Source organism: Bidens hawaiensis, unplaced genomic scaffold (assembly GCF_021521415.1).
Source record: "Bidens hawaiensis isolate Kalapana, Puna unplaced genomic scaffold, B.hawaiensis_p1.1 tig00037696_1, whole genome shotgun sequence".
Lineage (NCBI taxonomy): Eukaryota > Viridiplantae > Streptophyta > Magnoliopsida > Asterales > Asteraceae > Bidens > Bidens hawaiensis.
In genome coordinates, this window is record NW_027496598.1 from 73,347 (window position 1) to 93,732 (window position 20,386).

General features: G+C 36.7%; 1 protein-coding gene and 1 pseudogene across 3 annotated transcripts; one reads left to right on the plus strand and one right to left on the minus strand.

The window, feature by feature from the left end:
• The first annotated feature begins 15,150 nt into the window (after nt 1-15,150).
• On the plus strand, nt 15,151-17,397 carry LOC143589661 (homeobox protein ATH1-like). 2 transcript variants are annotated; one of them, XM_077070359.1, is made up of 4 exons: nt 15,151-16,105; nt 16,691-17,028; nt 17,113-17,173; nt 17,263-17,397. In XM_077070359.1, the coding sequence occupies exons 1-4, from the start codon at nt 15,185-15,187 to the stop codon at nt 17,395-17,397; spliced, it is 1,455 nt and encodes a 484-aa protein (XP_076926474.1). In that variant the 5' UTR covers nt 15,151-15,184. The 2 variants fall into 2 exon arrangements, with proteins under 2 accessions (XP_076926474.1, XP_076926475.1); XM_077070360.1 differs by having other exon boundaries at nt 17,245-17,382.
• A 61-nt stretch (nt 17,398-17,458) lies between these two features.
• On the minus strand, nt 17,459-19,570 carry LOC143589662 (histone deacetylase 2-like; annotated as a pseudogene). Its single transcript, XR_013145324.1, has 10 exons — nt 19,358-19,570; nt 19,210-19,272; nt 19,056-19,124; nt 18,797-18,963; nt 18,653-18,717; nt 18,512-18,558; nt 18,364-18,408; nt 18,233-18,283; nt 18,065-18,151; nt 17,459-17,972 (listed from the first exon to the last, which is right to left on the minus strand). The product of XR_013145324.1 is annotated as a histone deacetylase 2-like (transcript).
• Between the last annotated feature and the right edge of the window lie 816 nt (nt 19,571-20,386).

A 20,386-nucleotide genomic window follows, 5' to 3' on the forward strand; every position in this document is an offset into this window, starting at 1 on the left:
AAGTAACATATAGGCATGCTTATAACTATTGATATAGCCATATATAGTTGTCCGTGTAACAAAAAGGTTCTCCAAGTACATAACAACTTTAGATAAATGATAATATATATCCATGATACTAATAAAAAAATATTCATACACATAAAATATCATAGCTTTAAATCAATTAAATTGATGTCATTTGAGAACATATGCTCATGTTTATAAAAAAAATGATTATCCCAACAACCATATACCGGAACTTTGATGATATAATCATCCTTAGAATCTTTACAATTTGAAATTGATTGATCATGATAAATTTGTTGTCATTAATATTCTGTGTATGACAAATTTTTAATTGACTTTATATTTTACAATAAAAAATTGCATAATCAAACAACATAAAAACCGAAAATTTAAATATAACAAAATGATTTATTTATTTCATATGAATGTAATTGCTAGGAGAATGAAAAATACATACTAACATTAAAACCATGTTCAAATAATAGTGATTATTCTGAGTTAGAAGAATATTAGAAGATTTAAAGTTGCATAAAGTCAGTCAATCAATCAATCATACCTAGTGTAGTCCCACCAACAGCAAAGCCATAGGTAGGGTCTGGGGAGAGTGGGATGTAGGCACACTGTACCTCTATCCAAAGGGATAAAGGTGGCTTCCGGAGAGACCCTCAGCTCTAAAGTACATATGTATGAAGCAATATAAAGAGAATCAAAGTTCAACAGTAATAATAATAATAATAATAATAATAATAATAATATATGGAAAGAATGTACTAATATTATATATATGGGAAGAATAATACTAATAATAATACTAATACTAATACTATATATGTGACCAAAAAAAGGTAAATAGAAGCCCTAAGAAATTCTTTTCTCCCTAAAAATTCTTAACTTTAATTCTACTTCTTCATGAATTCCTATTCTCAACCATGTTCTCAGAAAGGTTTAAGTCTATCAAATCATGCTTAATCCTCTCATCCCACGTCAATTTAGGTTGTCCTCTACATCTCCTCCCTTCTACAGTAATGTTTTCTACATATCTAACAGGATTCGTCGGCTGTCTTCTCTTCACATGTCTAAACAAACTCTCTTAAAGTTGCATAAAGTGAATGTAGTAATTCTTATTTATAATCGTTGGAAGTAAGGCTGTCACTTTTACCCGTAACATAAAACCCAACCCTAGAAAACCCGTACCTGAACCCAAACTAACCCGACCCAAGAAACTCGAACCCAAGAAAATACTAACCCGAACCTGAACCGAAGTAATTCGGGTTGGCTCTTGGGTCCGAATTCTAGGTTTCGGGACAACCCGAAAAATTTTAGTTTTAAAATCATATGTATTTTTAGGTATTAAAGGCTAAGCCTTAGCCGCTGACGTTATCAGCATTTAGTCCAAGTCGATTGTTCTCATTCCACATATTATGAATCGAATGTTTATTGTTTATTATTTTGAATATAAACCATAATAAACACTTTAATTAACACTTCAAAATTCACTAATCGTCTCTTGTCAATCCATATGGAGAATACTTATTATATGTAGTAATGGATTTAGTTGGAATAAACCTATAATTTTAATATCATATATTGAAATGACTTAAAAGATAAGGACCATATATGAAAATTGGTTAAAAAAGGTGATAGGGCTATGATATTGACAAGTGACAAAAATGGTAGGCTTTTATTAGAATAGACAGATTCCATATCCGTCTCATACTAGCAAAAATTTTCAAAAGTAATCTCATATCCAGTTTCATACCCAATTACCTAGCCCTATATTTGTCCAAGATGTTTTGAATGTTCCCATCTTATTCGAGTTTCACTACGATCCTGAGTATAGCATATATAAGAGCATTCCCATCCCATCTCCCATAATTATGTGAGGGGGATTGGTAAGTTATAGGGGTGAGTTTTAAATGATTATGAGTGTAAATTATAGGGTGAAGAGAAATGTAGTGATTTTTTTTGTAAATTTGGAGAAACATTTGGGGAACATTGTTTGCCCCTATTTATTTTTTAATATTTGTTGGATTGGTTGTGAGTAGAGGAGAGAGAAAACTGTAATGATAAAAGTATTATTTAATTAAACAGTAAAGAGAAATATAATGTTTTGTAGTGTAATTATAGAGATGAGTATGAGGAACAGGATCTGAATGCTCTAATGTATTTAATAGTCGGTCTATGAATCATTTATACAATTAGTAGAATATATGTGGCCTAAAACGCAATGGATATCAGTTAGTTGTAAAACAGGAACTAGTGACCCACCGGGTTGATGGTAGTTTGGGACTTTAGTCTTTAGGTAGCATTCAATATTCAGTGCTAAAGAATAAAGATGGTACTTGGACTAGGGTGTAGGATGTCATTTTACATTATTTTATTCCGTATTTATTTATATTGATATTTTAGAACTTTGTTATGAATTATGATAAGTGAGTTTAAAATCCACCAACTTTAGTATGTATTTAGGCAATCAAATTATTTATATAAAACTGTCATAGATGCTAAATATATAATGAGATTAAAACATGCAAATAAAACCCAAAAAGGTTACATGATCAATTAAAAGTATTCTTTAAATATTGAGTTAGTTTACTCAGATGTTGCCTGTTAGTTCGTATTAAGTAACTTTTAGAAAATAGTTGAATTATATATATATTTTTTTTTTGAAAATTGACTTTCATTAAAAACAAACACAACCAACGACTATCACCAAGACGGAGAAAGACGCCGAAAGCCAAAAACCAAAAACAACAATCACGTTACATCAAATAAACACCATCTTTTCCAATCCACTACCCATATCTTAGATCTATTTTTGTACCAAAGAAAACCCAAAGATTTTATATCCGCAACCATTTCTACCACCTTAGTGTTCTTGCCCGAAAAAATCTTTTCATTCCTAGCCCGCCAAATCCTCCAACAAGTAATGATGACAATGCCATAAATAATCAATCTCTTGTTCCCCGTCGCACCACTAACCTTATGCAGTTCTACCAAATCATTGACATGGAAAACAAAAGATCTAGGGATGTTGCACCATGAACCAATCGCATTCCAAACGGCCATAGAAATGAAACACCCGGTTAACAAGTGCTCGAGCGATTCCTCATTACTCTCACATAAAGCGCAACTATGATCATCACAATGCTAATGACGTCTAGCTAAAGCCTCCTTGGTTGGAAGACAATCCAGAACGGCCCTCCACATAAAAATATTACATTTTTTCGGGACCCAATCGCTCCATTGAAAACCGAAACTCCCAGCATCCACAACGGACCGCACCATCCATCTTTTAATCGTCGAAACCTCGAACTCTTTGCAGCTACCAACCGCCCAAGACCATGAATCTTCACGGTCAGCTATCACCACCCCTTGAAGGAGATCTTCCAACTCTTGCTTCTCGATCACCTCCTGTTGGGAGCAAGGAGCTCTAAGCCAATCCCACACAATGCGACTAGAGGATCCAGTGACCACCAACCGATCTGCTAACAAGACATTTTTATGTTTTTCTACCGCATATAAGGACGGATACTTGTCCATAATCGGCGCCGAACCCAACCACAAATCCATCCAAAACCGAACTTGGCGACCATTCCCAACTGTGGCCCGGATCACTCTATTAAAACCCACACCATCAACCTTAAATTTGTTCCAAAACATAACACAATTCTTCCAAACCCCGGGAACCCCATTATTAACCGGAGCAAGCCCCCAACAGCGCGAGGACCCGTGAATAGACAACACTACTCTTCTCCACATCGCGTGATGATCGTTTAGAAATCTCCCAAGCCATTTAGTAATCAGCGCTTGATTATTAACCTCTAAACGAGGGATACCTAAACCCCCTTCTTTTATAGGTTTGGTGACTACCTCCCAAGCCACCCATGACATCTTCCTCACTTCATCCGAACCACCCCATAAGAACCTTCTCATCAAAGCTTCTAAATCATTGATAACCTTCTTGGGTGCCTTAAAAAGCGAAAAATAATAAGTGGGAAGACTATCCAGCACCGATTTAATAAGGGTTACCCGACCGGCAATAGATAACGAATTAACTTTCCATTTAGAAAGCCTCTTCTTGAACTTGGACACAACCGGTTCCCAATTAACCACCCTATTCATGTTAGCACCCACCATAATCCCTAGATAAGAAAACGGGATTCTACCCGGCTTACAACCCATGAAACCAGCTTGGATATCGATCTCACCATCTTCTACACCTACTCCAAATAACACTGATTTATGGAGATTAATCTTTAGCCCCGAACACAAGTAAAATATGCGAAGAATACGTTTCAAGTTATCAAAATTAAAAGAAGACCACTCTCCCATAATCATAGCATCATCCGCATAAAAAAGATGGGATAAAGTAGGACCTTCATTAGGAAGAGTAATACCATGAAACGCACCTATATCACAGGCTTGTTTCAACATACCTGAAAAAGCCTCCATCAGAATAACAAAAAGAAAAGGCGATAGCGGGTCACCTTGACGAATGCCTTTATGACACCCAAATTCGAATGTAGGAGATCCGTTAACAAGAACAGATGATCTGGTTGCCAACAAAATACCACTAATCCAATCACACCAGACCGAAGGAAAACCCATCTGAGAAAGAACCGACAACAAGAACTCCCAATTCACATTATCATAGGCTTTATCGAAGTCAATCTTGAACATAAAAATTCTTCTCTCCCTCTTCTTAGCCCAAGCAATAACCTCATTAGCCACCAAAGGGCCATCAAGAATATATCTCCCGGATAAGAAAGCCGACTGATGCTCTGAGACAATCTTATTCATAACCGTTTTGAGTCGATTCACTAACACCTTCGACACAGTCTTTAAAATACAACCAATGAGACTTATCGGTCTAAAATCCCCCAAAGATGACGGATTGTTTACCTTAGGAATTAAGGTGATAAAAGACGATCCAACCCCCGAGCAAAAACTTTTAACACTATGAAAATAATCAAGAATATCCGCAAAATCCTTCTCGAACAACTCCCAAAAAAACCGAATGAACCTAAAATTAAAACCATCCGGCCCAGGAGCTTTGTCACTACCGCATTCAAAAACCGCCTTCTTGATCTCATGCACGGAAAAATCACTGATCAAAAAATCCGCCTCCACCGAAGACAAGACCGAAAACCCATATCCAATCAACTGAGGCCGATGTGTAATAGATTCTTTAAACTTACCAGCAAAGAAACGCAAAACTTCCTTTTTAATGAGAACCGGGTTTGTTTCCCATGCCCCATTCACTTCCAAACCCGGAAAATAATTTGAAGCTTTACGTTTATTAATAAAACCGTGAAAAAATCGAGAATTTTCGTCTCCATGAATCGCCCAATTACACCGAGCCTTTTGCTTCAAATCCCGATAATAATGATTATCCAACTCACCTAGCCGTCTTTTAATTTCGCTTAAAGACCAAGTCTCTTCTTCCAACAAATCCCGAACCTCCATGGTTTGGTCCAAATCACGCAACTCTTGCTCCAATAAAACCCTTTCCTCCTTTTCTTTGGCTTTACAATCGATCGCCCATCTAGAGATAGCATCACGCAAAGCTTTAAATTTATACAACAATCTCGCGTCCGGAGAACCATGAAACGAGCCATCAACAAGCGTCTTCTTAACCAACGTCCCAAAATCCTCTTTACCAAGCCATGAATTGAAAAACCTAAACGGTTTGGGACCATAGTTCTTGGAAGAACCAATTTTCAAAACCAACGGACTATGATCCGGCTTATTCCTTTCGAGAGCAATATACTCCGCACACGGCCATTCCATAAAGAAATCCCAATTAACGAAGATTCTGTCAATACGGCTTAATTTATTTCCTGCAACAAAAGTAAAACGCCTCCCTTTCAAGGAGTACTCGTGAAGGTTCGAATCATCAATGAAATCGTTAAACTCATTGGCCTCACCCACATTAAACAAAGAATTCCGCCTATCCTCGGCACACCGAACCGAGTTAAAATCTCCTGCCACAATCCACCTCCCATTACCCTCCCCGATCAAATCACGAATTTCCCTCCAAAGTGCTCGTTTAGTAACTAGATTTTGAGGAGAATAAACATTGAGAATATGAAACAAGCTACTCTTTCCTTTCACAGTGCCCGAAACTAGAAGCCAATTATTATTCTTGACCACCCTTTCCATACGAAAGACTTGGGAATCCCAGATCGATAATAACCCACCCGACCTTCCAGACGAAGGAACCCAATCAAATGAATACTCACCATAACCCCAAAACCGTCCCACATCCACAGAATCCAAGGAAACAAATTGCGACTCTTGTAAAACAATAAAACTAACCTCATGATGGACTCGAAGACCTCGAATCCAATCGGCTTTGCTAGAACTCCCTAACCCACGAATGTTCAGAGAAAAACCATTCATTGAACACCTTCTTGATAGCCTTCGGAAACAAGAACCTCTTTAACATTAGAAACAAAATCTTGCAAATTCTTAACACCTAACGCCTTACTCAACTCAATGGTCTTCTCCAACTCCACCTCAATCGGACCTTGGTGTTGCACCGGATCAATACCTCTACCAATCATCGAGGGCTCCGCAGTCTCTCCCTCGATGTCTCGAACCACCTCCGTATTAGTAGACTGCCCTTTGTTAAGATCCGGTGTTAAGAACACTCCTTCAACACCTGTCTCGATACCCCTAGTAACATCCGAAGGCACGTGCATAATACCGATAAACCTATCAAGATCAAACATATCTATATCCTCCCTTGGTCTCTTCTTAGGACGCTCCCTAGAACCACTACCCCCACTCCGATTAGAAAATAAAGACTTCCGTCTGAACTTCTTATGTCCCTTGCCTTTCAACGCAGAAACATTTGTACTATCAACATTACCATTCTCGACCGCCTCCTCATTAGAATGTTCATAAGAGTTCGAAAACTCACCGACCATCACGTTAGAATTATCGTTCACACAACCATCCAACCCATTAACAACATGTTCCCTGACAGAAACTTCATTAGCTTGAGAACATTCGCCCTCTTCACGATGCACATTATGAAACTCATCCTGCACAATATTATCATCACACTTATCCTCCTCCGGTAAAACAGAACCATCATCCTCTTCAAACTCTACTACACATTCCGGTATCCATTCCCCCAACATCTTCATCCACCCACACTTTAAAAATTTTTCCCCTCCAATTAATGTCCACCCGATCCACAATCCGTTTGCACTCTTTACTCAACACACCGATGAGAGTATACGATAAGTTGTTCTCTTCAGCTGATAATGAAGCCGATTGAACCACCTTGCCAAATCTGCTTCCAATCAAATCGAATACCTCGTCTAACACCAACTGAGCCGGAACCCCATGAACTTGGAGCCAGGCGATCCGACCCTCCTCCACACTAGTTCTATCAGACCAAGGTTCTAAAAACTCAAACCAGTCTGACCATTTGTCTTTGTCATTCAGGAAGGCATCCCTATCCCCACTAACGTAGAATACCAACACCACTGAAAGCCCTCCCAGATACTTAATATCTAATGATCTCCAACCATGCTTCCGAACCAACTTTTTCAAAGAAGTTAACGTGTGAAGATTCACCACCCTCCCCGTAAGAGCACATCCCTTCCAATGAGAAAACCGTTCCACCGAATCATCCACCTTAATCTCATCTACTTTGTTCCGATTTAACAAAGAATCAACAAAGGAACGCCCATTACCAACTGATGCATAAAGAACCCCATTCCTATCGGATCCTTCGGAACTAGGGTTTGCTTGACCACTAGGTTTTGCATGGCTATTAACAGGAACATAAGCCGTCTTCCTCCTATTACCAGAATCGGGTCTATCTATATTCTCACCATCCACAAACCGAGAAATCGCAATAAACAACTTATACGAACCGATCCATACATCTGATAACTCATCTCCCAACCGTTTGACATCTTTCACCTCGGAAAACGATACGAAAGCAAACCTCTTGCCCCATTTATCCAGCTTCCTAGCTATATAGGAACCTTCGTAACGACCAAAGCTACCCATAACATCTTTTAAGTCTTGCGAAGAACACTTTGGGGGAAGATTTGAGACAAAAAACTTCGATAAAACCTTGATATTACCTTGAGCCTGATGATCATTCCGTTTCCCTTTCCGATTATGTGGTTGTTCCCATTCTTCTGAATCCATGCCGCCGTAGATCGCCCGAGATTTTCGGAGCTAGGGTTTTCTTACGTTGGGGGACTTCATATCATTATTTTGATGACCACTTGTAGATGGATATGGACAATAGGTCGGCGGATGCAGGTGGTGAACGGTGGCTGGAGGTGAGCGCCGACTGTAGGGGAGCGGCGGCTGGAGGTCGCCGGAGGTGGAGGATGCAGGTGGCGACGGCGCACCGGAGGTGGAGAGGCAGGCGGTGGCGCACTGGAGGTGAAGGAGGCAGGTGGCGGCGGCGGCGCACCGGAGGTATAATAGAATGCTATTGATGAACAAATAGTTGAATTATATGTACCCGAGTAATTTAACTCTAGGAAGTTACTTCAAATAACCTCTCTATGAATTTCAAAACAAATGCTAACTAATATATATTAATATTTTTAAATTGAAAGGCATATTAATATTAATAAAATTTTAAATAATTTAAATATAATAACACGTGTCATTCTAATACCCCTACATGTTCCAACCCATTCATATTTTAGTGTTATTCAGATTTTTTTAAAATAGATGTACGATAATTATATGTATGTTGTTTAAAATGTGTGAACTTAAAAGTTAAAAAATTATTTTATTCTCGATGGTTGAGTAATCTGGTTGCTAATTGATATGAAATTGGGTCATACCTTTTTAGATACAACTTTATAATCGATAAACAAGATTGTAACTATCAAAACCGTCTCAAACATTTCCTATGATTATCCTTACTAAATAGAGTATTATAAAACTTACACGAATCGTGTTCATATAAGTTGAATGAATACTGGTTGGGTGGTGGTTAATTGACAAAGACAAAACTTTTAAACACTTTGGTTTGAAAATGAGAGGTTTTTTATTGAAGTCCCATAAACAACAAAGATTAAAAGAACTTTGTCGTGAAAAACATTACATAAGTTGGATGAATAGAAAGTGTGAAAAATATCATTATAAACAAAAATACACGCATTTAACCCGTCATTTTCCATTTAATGAAAGAAAAAAAGAAAAAAGAAATTATCAAACGGAAAAAAAGAAAGAAAAAAGAAAATCTATAACCCGTCATTTTCCATTTAATGAAGTCACGGAAAACACGTGAGTGTTATATATGTGCTAGCCGATTTGAAAAGGTTAAAATAAAGTTTAAAAAGAAATATCAAATGGATCAAATAAATCAAGGGCTAAGATAAGACTGATAATTTTTATAATTTAATGAAAGTAAACAAATTTTAGGTGTATTATTATTGTTATTATTTGAGTTATTGACTCTTTTTTTTTTCGCCTTTCTTTCACATTCCATATATCCAAATACGAGTTTTCAATTTAACTAATTTACAACACATAAGGAGCACACGGAATTTTAATATATTTCCTTTTATTTTTCCATAGGTAGGCATTGTAGTCGATTTCACTCACTTAGCATATATGTTTAAAAGTTTCACTCATTTTCCTGTCATTTTACGGTCAGATAAGCAGTGAGGTTCTTTTCATTTAATCTCGTAGTAGTATGAAGCATTTACAATAATTGCTTATTTATTTATGTATATTTTTTAAAGATTATCCTATATTTAAAAAAAAAAAATATTAAGCACTATAGAAAAATTATTTTATTAAAAACCATAAAAGTAGAACATGATAAAACATAATCTCTTATAATATCCCAACAATTAACTTCCGTGGAACGCATGTACACAAAGTGATAATTGGTGAGCCCACAATTCATAACTTCGTCGTCTATCCATTTAATAGGTCGGATTATCATGGTGCGTCAGTAAAACATGTTAAACTTCTGACATTATTGTAGGTCACCCTCCAATTCAACATTAAATGGTCAATGGAACGGTAGTTTTCCTGACCCATACAGGCATGAAAGTTGTCTCGAACGTTTATCAAAAAAAATAAAGATTGTCACCGGTTACATGATCATCGATGGTATTGACCCACCACATCAACAACACTCCTTCCTTCCCGGTCGTCCACGATTTGCATATGCTGTTGCATAAGCTCGCTCTGTTAACATTGTCGTTTTCATTTGTCATTTTCATTCGCTTGGTTATTCGGATTCATGGTTATAAGAGTGTTTCAGAGTGGAAGATATTAAGCTATTAGGTTAGTAAAATGATGCACAATACCTATCTTACCTATCTTTCATTTACATAGTAATTTTTAAGCACTCCCTCACATCCTTTAAACGACTACAATTTTTAAAAACACCACCTTGACTTCGTCGCCACAAAAGCGGGAAAGACTCAAAATGGTCAAAAACGTCCACTACACTTATGGGGCGTTAAATATGTTTTAAGGGCATAGGAGCTTTTACAATAAAGCCCATATATATTTTGAAGTAGTAATGACTGAATGAGCAATATTCATTAAATACGTATTTCGAAATGGTATTGATTGAAGGGGCATTAACATTACGCATGGTCTTACAACTATCGAACATCGACAAAACCCCAAAGGTGAAATTTGGACAAACTAGAGTTACTTTACCCAAGGTGTAAATTCACTTAATATCATAAGTTGGTAACTACTATAATATGCATTAACCAAACAAGAAAAGGAATAACAAGTGTGTAGGAAGGGAGTAACCGTAAAAGATGGTGGGCTGGAGAAAAGTAAGTGAAAGCATTTATAATAATAGATCTCCTGCAAGATTTCATTCATCTTCATACCCACAAAACCCTCCATTTTAGCTTAGGCTAAGGGGTGTGGGGGCTCTAATGGGGGCTCCAGTGGGGGCTACAGCCAATAATATTATGACGTGTGTCAGAGAGAGAAACTGGATAAGGGGGTTGTTGGAGCCCCTGTTGGAGCCCCTGGCCCTGGTGAGGAGGGGCTCCAGCAGGGGCTCCAGCGAATTTTTTTTTTATTTTTTTACATACGCGTTCAACTCTCTCTCTCTCTCTACTTTTATTATTATTATTCACACTCTCTCTCTAGAATTTAACACCCACTAGCTGTCTGTCGTTGTCTTCTTCTCTTCTACATCTTCTTCTAACACCACACACACACAGTAATTATAATTACACCTCTTACACCTCACTCTATCTTCTTCTTCTTTTTGATGATTCAATGGATACCAAATGACGACTTATTGCAGGCTCTCATAACCGTAACGAGTTTGTTTTAATCAATGCTGATGAAGTCGGACGAGTAAGTCAACTAAACTAAACCCTAATTTTATTATTATTAATTAAATTATTGCAGGCTCCAACGGCTCTTTAACAGCTCTTTTCTCTCTCTTCTCCCGCGACCAGCCTCACGCCTGCCTGGATTTCCGCGCTAGCGCCCCGGTGGTGTGGTGTTAGCGCCCCGGGGCGCGAGCGGAGGGGCTCTAGCGCCCCGGTTAGCGCCCCACACCCCTCAGCCTATGCCCCTCCGCTCGCGCCCCCAGGCGCTAACCCCACACCACCGGGGCGCGAACGGGGCGCGAGCGCGAGCCCCCAGGCAGGCGTGAGTGTGGTCGCGGGAGAAGAGAGAGAAAAAGCTGGTGTGGATGCCCAAAAGAGCCGTTGAGCTCGGAATTAATAAAAAAAAAACCTTAAAAACCTCTATATAATACCCCAAATTACTCCCATTTTAACCATATCAAAACACAATTTCACCTTACAAACTCCTATATAATATCCCAAACTCCTATATAATACCCAAAAATGTCTGGAAATTGATACCCAAACCTAGATTCAGATTATATTGACGACGATTTATGGTCGTCACCAGACCAACCGATGTTTTATTCGGGGCCGCAAGAAACATCCGGCTTTCAACCATCCAACATACAACCGTCTCCTAACTTTGTTGTTCCAGAGACACAAGAATCACACGGTGATGCTACGGGAGCAAGAAGACGCGTCCACCGGAAAAAACAACTTGCAACGGACGGGTCGGGACCGGCTTCGACTCCGAGGACGAAACGGAAAACCACTCCGTGGTCATCGGATGAGAAGGAAGCCTTGTGTCGGGCTTGGATAGTCATTTCTGAGGATCGGCGTTGCGGTAATTGTTTTAACGTTTTTAAAAATGATTTTTAATAAAAAAGTTAAATAAAAAAGTTAACTGGAAATCTAATTTAATTATTCATTTTGCAGCCGACTACCAAAAAAGCAAGATTTTTTGGACAAAGGTTAGGGAGACGTTCTATACGCTCGTTGGGAGTACAGAGCGAAACGCCGATATGATTTCGGGTCGGTGGTCCGAAATCAGAAAATTTGTCGGCTTGTTTACTAATCTTTTCAACAGGAACGCCGGTCGTATGAGACCAAGTGGCAGTGATGATTTGGCGGTTTACAATTTCACGGTCGAAGAGTGGAGGCAGGAGTGTTTGCGGAGGTATGGGATGGTGAAGACGTGGGACGATTTAAAGTTGTGGGAGAGGTTGAAAAGGTGTTCCAAGTGGGTTGAGCTGGTGGCGCCGGACCTTGATGCGGAAGTAGGGCCGAAACGGACTAAAACTAGTTCGTCTGGAGCGTATAGCACTTCCGCCGGGTCGGATTGCCGCGTTGGATTCGACCTAAACATTGCGGGGGAGGAAACGTCTTCACCGCCGAGGAGGCGGCCATTGGGAAGGGACGCCAAGGGGAAAAAACCGGCTGAGAGGGGAGCCGTAAACATCGCCGATCTTGTTGAATCCCTCAATAAATTCAACAAAACCATGAAGGTGGTCTCTAATGACAAAAAGGAAAAAAGTCGAATGAGAGATTTGGACTTCCTTACAAGAGACTTCAGTAACCTAAATCCGATCGATCAAATGCTGATGGAAAAACAAAAGGAACGTATCCGAAAGAGGTTGATCGAAGAAGACCAAGCCGAAGAATAAGAATAATGTTTTTTTATAGTACTTTAATTTTTATTTTATTTTTAGATGTTAATGTGTTTTTTTAATTAATGTGTGTTTTTTTAAATAATTTATGAGTTTTTTTAATAATACGTTTTTTTAATACATTTATAAAAAAATAAAAAAAAAATCCGCTGGAGCCCCTGCTGGAGCCCCTCCACACTAGGGCCGGGGGCTCCAACACCCCCCTTATCCAGTTTCTCTCTCTGCCACACGTCATAATATTATTGGCTGTAGCCCCCACTGGAGGCCCCATTAGAGCCCCCCATACCCCTTAGCCTTACATCATCACTTCACCCCCCCCCCCTAGAAAACAAACCCTACTCACTGCAACCAAATAGTAGCCATTTGTAACAAAAGTAACCAACTTTCTTACCCAAGATTCACACTTTCTCCCAAAAATGGTTAAAAAAGCAACACCCTTTTTCTTGTTTCTTGATTCTTGATCATAATACATATCGATCATACTCATCATCCTCCTATAACCCTAATCCTACTTTGCTTTCCATTGGGCTTTCAAGTTCATATGTTATCAAGATATTTAAGTGTGATGATTGCAGCTTTAGAGAGAGAACACAGGAAGAAGTAAGGGTAATGGGTCCCCCCCTTTTGTTTTGTTTCTGGCTAAAGCCTGCAACAAGAAATGAGTGGCACTGCACCATTTAAGAGTAATAACAGTTTTTTTTTATTTAGAAATAAAAAAATGTTTTTTTGAAATTAAAGGGTGTTCTCATAAAGTATGTGTGTTTGGTGTTAAAATTGATTGGGTCCATTTCCAGTTCCATTATTGTTTGTTTCCTATCATCATATAATGTAATGTAATGTAATGTAATTCTACTACTCCCCCACCCCCTATTCTTTTGGCTTTTTGGATCAGAAACAGACTTTATATGCTTTTAATGGTGTACTCATAACACAACACAAGTGACCTTCATTTTCATGACCAGTTTGTCTGTCTTGTTTACTTTTAAAAAACCTGTGGGTATTCAGACAGACTTGTTGTGTTTGCGTGTTTGCTTCAACTGAGCAAATAAATAGTAGTAGTGATGATCATCATCATATATGATTCTTTACTCAACTTTCTGTTTCTTGGGTTCTGTAAAATCATAAATATCACATCTTTATTATTTCTTGTCCATGCAACAAACCATAAATATTCCCATTTCACATTTTTTTTTATTATTTCTTCCTTGTTGTTATTGGCTCTAAAAGATCCTAAGCCACAGCAACCATAGGCCACATGTCTCTTTATTTCTCACTGTTTACATGCCTTTTAGCATAGTACTATTACTACTCTCAAACTCCATTTTCAAATGAGCTTTCTTTGTTGCACTGCTTGATGATTTATGTTCTCATCAACAAACAAGATCCCACCCTCTTCTTCACTTTAAACCTCCCAAAAAAGTAAACATTTTTTTAAGTCTTTTGGTGGGGTGTAGGCTACTGTTTCTTCTTCATCTCATCTTTAAATGCTTGCAAGGCTGGTTTACTTTACTTCATCTATGTGTTTCAATCTCTTCTTGATTTTGACTTTTTGGTCAATTGTTTATTAATGAATTTAAGTGGATTTTGACATCCCAAGTTGGACCTTTATTATAAAAGGATGATTGTTGCTTACACACACTCTTGCCTCCTTTTATACAATAATAATATATTAATTACAAAAATGTTTAATAAACTCTTGCTTTTCTAGTCTTATCTTTTGTTATTTACATGATTTAGTTGTAGAATTATGGAAAATTGAACCAAGACCCTTTATATTATAATAATTGACATGTTGGGGGTATTGAGTAGCTATGATCCTTTTGAATTATTAGAAGATATGGAAAAATGATAAATAGTTTGTGGCACTGTATAAACAGGGATATGATGGTGAGGGTTGAGCTTTGAGAAGTCACTTCTTGCCAGTGAAAAAACTTACATTCCAACTAAGAATGTGTCTTCTGTTTTATCTTTATGATGCACCATTTTTGTTTCTTCCTTTGTTAGCTACTATTTAGAACAGGATGTCTTGAATTATTATGTTTGAACTGTTGGTTATTATCCAATTAACTTATAAAGCACCCACTTTCAATATATCTTAGACTTATGATATTGTATTGATGTTTTAGGTGATTCTGTTGGAAGTTAAATTGTTTTCATCTCAATTTCATCATGGAGAACAATGGATTCAGTGTTCCAATGGGTATACCCGGAGAGAATTTCATCATTCAAGATGAAAACTTTTTTGGTCAAAAATCATTTCTTGATCAAAACCACAATAGTATTCCAGTATTTCCTATTATCCCAAATGAACCCACAAATGTTTCAGGTATTACAAATCCAAATGAACATTTTGGAAGTAATTATCTTCCAAATAACCATCACATAGATATTCCCATTCCCATTTCTGCTACTGCTTTAGCTTCCCTTCTTGCCTCTAGACACGGTCAAACCGAAAGCTTAGATCACCCTCTTTTTGGTCAATCTCTTGATCAAGCTCCTAAAAGTGTTGTTCCAAACAACTATTTCCCTGATAATTTTGGGAATTTTGGATATGATGGAATGATGCTTAATGAAATGAACAGGAAATGGGAATCTAACAAGGTTTTCACACCTACAACTGAACGAGTCGGGTTTAATACACATCCAAACGGGTGGGTATCGCGTCATAATAATAATAGTAACAATAACCCGAGTGCGAGTTCAGATGGGAATGAGCTATCTTTGAGTCTTGCCACGTGTTCAAACATAAGTAATCTTTCTTTAAGTGGAAGACAATTGGGTATTGTAGAACAAGCAAGTTCTTGCAACAGTAAAAGTATCTCTTTAGGGTTTGATTCTAGCACCACTAGGCCGCCAATTCAGATTTTGTCAACTTCATCTGGATCAAATGGGTATCTTCATATGATGCAGGAGATTCTTACAGAAATTGCAAGCTATTCTATTGGGAATCTTGATCATATGAGCTATAAGCAGATTAGTTTTGATGATTTTTCGGATGGAAGTAATAATTTTGACTCCCAGTTCAATCCGGTTTTGAAATCGTATGGTGTTGAAGAGAAAAAGAAGCATTTGCTGGCTTTACTAGAAATGGTATGTAACCAAGAATTAAGATTTTTCTTAATTTTAATCTCTAATTGATTATTAGTTTAAAAGAGAGTAGATTTGCATCTCTTTTGTGACCAAGGCTGAAGATTTTCTTGATTTTGATTTTTGACCATTTACTTGATCAAAAAGACCTAAAAGTCAACTCTCTTTTTTGTCAACAAGAATCACAATTTTCTTGATTTTATTTTCAACTTATCAAACCAATAAGGGTTGATATTTCAAACTTTTTGAGACCAAGAATCACATGTTTCTTGATTTGATTTGTTAAGAAGTTTTCAATATGATAAAGACTTAAAATTTCAAACTCTTTTGTGACAAAAGGGTCACAAGATCTTTGCTTTCTTTGTGACCGAAAAACAAGATTTTTGCATTTTAAATTTAGTTTTTACCAACTATTTATCAAATTTCTTTGTTAAATAGTGCATTTTTCTTGGTTGTAATTATGCACCAATTATTACCCAAAAAGACTTAAAAGTTTCCATCTTTTTCATGACCAAGAATCAAGATTTAACTTTTTAACTAACTACTTGTCTAAAAAGAGAAAAACTATCTCACTTTTTTGTGACCCAGGTCGACGAACGGTACAACCAGTGCTTAGATGAGATTCACACAGTGATATCAGCTTTCAGTGCAGTTACTGAACTGAATCCTCAAATCCATGCTTGTTTTGCACTTCACACAATTACTTTCTTTTACAAGCATTTAAGGGAGAAAATAAGCAATCAAATACTATCAATGGCTGCCAATTTCAATGCAAGGGAAGAAGAGCTTTCATCTTTTATACCAAAACAATGGCATCTCCAGCAACTAAGAAGAAAAGAACATCAAATATGGAGACCCCAAAGAGGGTTGCCAGAAAAATCGGTTTCCGTATTACGAGCATGGATGTTTCAGAACTTTCTTCACCCGTAAGCTACTTGCTAATAATACTTAATTCAATCTTATATAATGTACACTTATATTATGTTTTATAATCTTAAATTTGCTTGCAGGTACCCTAAGGATGCAGAGAAACAACTGTTGGCTGTAAAAAGTGGATTGACAAGGAGCCAGGTACCATACGCGAAGTACATTCACCAATAGTGTTTCATAATGAGTGGGAATTTTCACTTTTTTATAAATAGCGTTGTGTATGATTACAGGTATCTAATTGGTTTATAAATGCTCGAGTTCGTTTATGGAAGCCGATGATTGAGGAAATGTACATAGAGATGGACAGACGGAGGATTCGTGATGAAGAAACTAGTAATCATAGAAACCAGCAATATCATATTTGAACATGACTGAATCTGTTATTTAGTCCTGTATTCTCTGCTTATTATGGCAAAACTTAAGCCATATTATGAACTTTAATCTAAGTATATATTAATTAATAATGATTTATATTATATCTACTATGGGTTTTAATCATTATTTCCATCTAAAGGTGGTTGGATAATGCTTGTATGGGTCAAATAGACTCGGATCGAAGTTCAAGTTAATGCAACTAAAATTTTATGTATCAGTCTTGTTTTTTGGCTTTTATTACAACCAACTCTATAATCTATATAACATTCTTTGTTTGCTAATTTCCATGTTTTACCACAAGATTACTACATGTAGAGACGCTTACCGGGCGGGGCTGTAACTTGGTTTAGGTGCCACCCATGGTAATTAATGATTTGTTTGAAAGGTTTATAATCGAGTCAGCAATTACTCTGGCACTTGACTTCATGTAACCACCTGAAACACACATTTTCTTTTTGTTGAAAGTGGAAAAAAAATATATTTTACACAAAAAGATATGGTGGTTTTTGTCGTGAGCAAACTTGAAAACCTTCTAATCTCTAATTGCTACCCCTTGAGGACTAATCTGTTATTGTTATAATTTAATCATCTTAACATAAATCTCCATCGTATTGTATGTTTTAATTTAACTGCCAAAATATATAACTCCAGCTTTACCTTAAGTCTTCCTAATGGGTCACCATCTAAGATATCAGTTCCAGCATTGTAAATCACAAGTTCAGGATCAAATGCATTCTCTGCAACCTAGAATATCATTCCAAGAATCAATGACAATTCAATGAAAAATCCAGACTCAATGATTTAAAACAGAAAACTAACATTTACCTTAAGTGCTTCATCAAACATCATCAAGTACTTCTCTGTAACGGTCCCACTCTGTCCACGTCGTATAATTATATAAAGTTATGAACCACGTTGTCGCAATATATAGAAAATTTAATGAAGGAATCACTCACTGGAACTTCAACTCTCTGATCAATATATCTCCTTGCCTCATAATCCTAAATAAGATACCATCATGGTGCAGGAATCAGGATAATAAGTTAATAGTCCCATTGTTTAATAAATAAACTGAAATTACGTATGATTTAGGAGGAAACTCACAAGTGGATAGATGTTAGGATTATACATGTCCAGAATATAAACTCTTCCTGCAAGCAACAAGATTCAATATATTGACATATTTGATCATGTATCATAATACGAAAAGTGAAAAGAACACATATAAGATAATACAAAGCCTACTGTCATTTGAAAAATCCTTTTCATGACCGTTTCCTTGATGAGCATCAAGATCAATAATCATCACCCTGAATGTATTAGAAATACTGCAAGTGAGTTTCATCAAATGCAGCTTAAATATCCAATGAGTGTGTAAATACTTAATACCTGGAAATATTAAGACGGGCAAATGCATAGTGAATGCAAAGAGATATGTCAGCATAAGCACAAAAGCCACCACCACGATCCGCACAACAATGGTGGAAGCCGCCACCTACATTGATAGCACAGCCTCGTTCTTTAGCAAGTTTAGCTGCCAGAATGGTTCCTCCTACCTCAATCCGAAGTAAAGTTAAGACAGAACATAATTAATAATATCAAATAAAATTAAGAAAAGAAAGATTATGAAATAAATACCACAACATACCTGTTTACGGAAAGGGTAAAGGACCTTCTTCTGAACAAGGCAATTAGGAAACATTGCAACAGGAGGGACCTAAATTCACATAAACAAAAAAAAACAATTTCTTCAAAAATATGAGAACTGTGTAGAAAGGTGACAAGTGAAAGATTTACCCAACCTCAGTAATTACGGAGACGTTGAGACTGCTTTTGAGACTATTTAAGTACGATTCTGAATGCACCTGCCACTCACAATAATCATAATAAAGTTAGCTAAACGAGGGAAACAAACAGTATCAATAATATTCTAATGGATGCAATTAATACCACTAGAAGATCATCCTTGGTTGCTTCTACAGGCTCTACTATACGAGTTTTTTCCAAAGTGCCATTTTCAATGAGAAACCCGCAGATGCGACCCCATTTAGAAGAATCAAACGGGTGGCTGCATTATTTAGAAAATACATGCATATACATAAATATCTTAAAGGACTCACTTTCCCGAACGGTAGTAATGTCAAGTTGGAATAATATAATACCAGATCCCATTATACATAATCAATTATTTGAAACAGTTTAGTTGAATATATCAGATCAGGATGTAGTTTATCATTATCCTTGTTCATAGATGTAGTCTTAACTCACTTGTAATGAGCAAGTACATGTATGTTCTCCCCAATTGGGATACAATAAAAATACCAGATATTTTTCACACACCAGCACTGTACTATTCTTCAAAGAACTCATTTAACACAACATGGAACAGACACTTCTGACTACTTTCCATATAGTTTCATACCTATTCTTTTTTAGAAAATCACCAAATAGTCATTTTCCTGTGTGTTATAACTCTACAGTCATATCATAACAATTTCACACATACAATCATGAAATGCGTATCTTGTATCCACATATTCTTGTGTATCTATATTTATTCACCTAAACACTAAGTAATTTATTACATTTGCGAAGCACAACACATCTGCGAATCTAATCATCTATACACGAATAACAAGCTTGTTTCGTTCACTTGACACGTGTCTCAAAACAATAAACATTTTTAATAACTATTAAAATATATATTTTTTAATTTTAATACATTTATTTTTCAAAATTTAAAATTTTTGCTATATATTGTAATAGAGTAAAACAATTATTTGTGTAAAGAAACTATGGATAAGTTATGTTTGTCTCGTGCGATTTGCCCGATTAAAATAATAGTTAATCTCTCTCTTAATGGTGTAAGATTATATTCTTTTATACTTTTAAGGTTAGATATTTACTAGAGATGCATAAGTATTTGGGTTCTTTATTTAAAAGAGAAAGCGAATGTGTTTCATGCTATTATTCTTTTAC

What these genes read in the sequence shown, in the direction of transcription:
- LOC143589661 (XM_077070359.1), top strand. Translation starts at nt 15,185, where the DNA reads ATGGAGAACAATGGATTCAGTGTTCCAATGGGTATACCCGGAGAGAAT. An exon ending in TGCTGGCTTTACTAGAAATG is followed by an intron (nt 16,106 to 16,690) that starts GTATGTAACCAA and finishes TTTGTGACCCAG; the next exon opens with GTCGACGAACGGTACAACCA. An exon ending in GTGGATTGACAAGGAGCCAG is followed by an intron (nt 17,174 to 17,262) that starts GTACCATACGCG and finishes GTATGATTACAG; the next exon opens with GTATCTAATTGGTTTATAAA.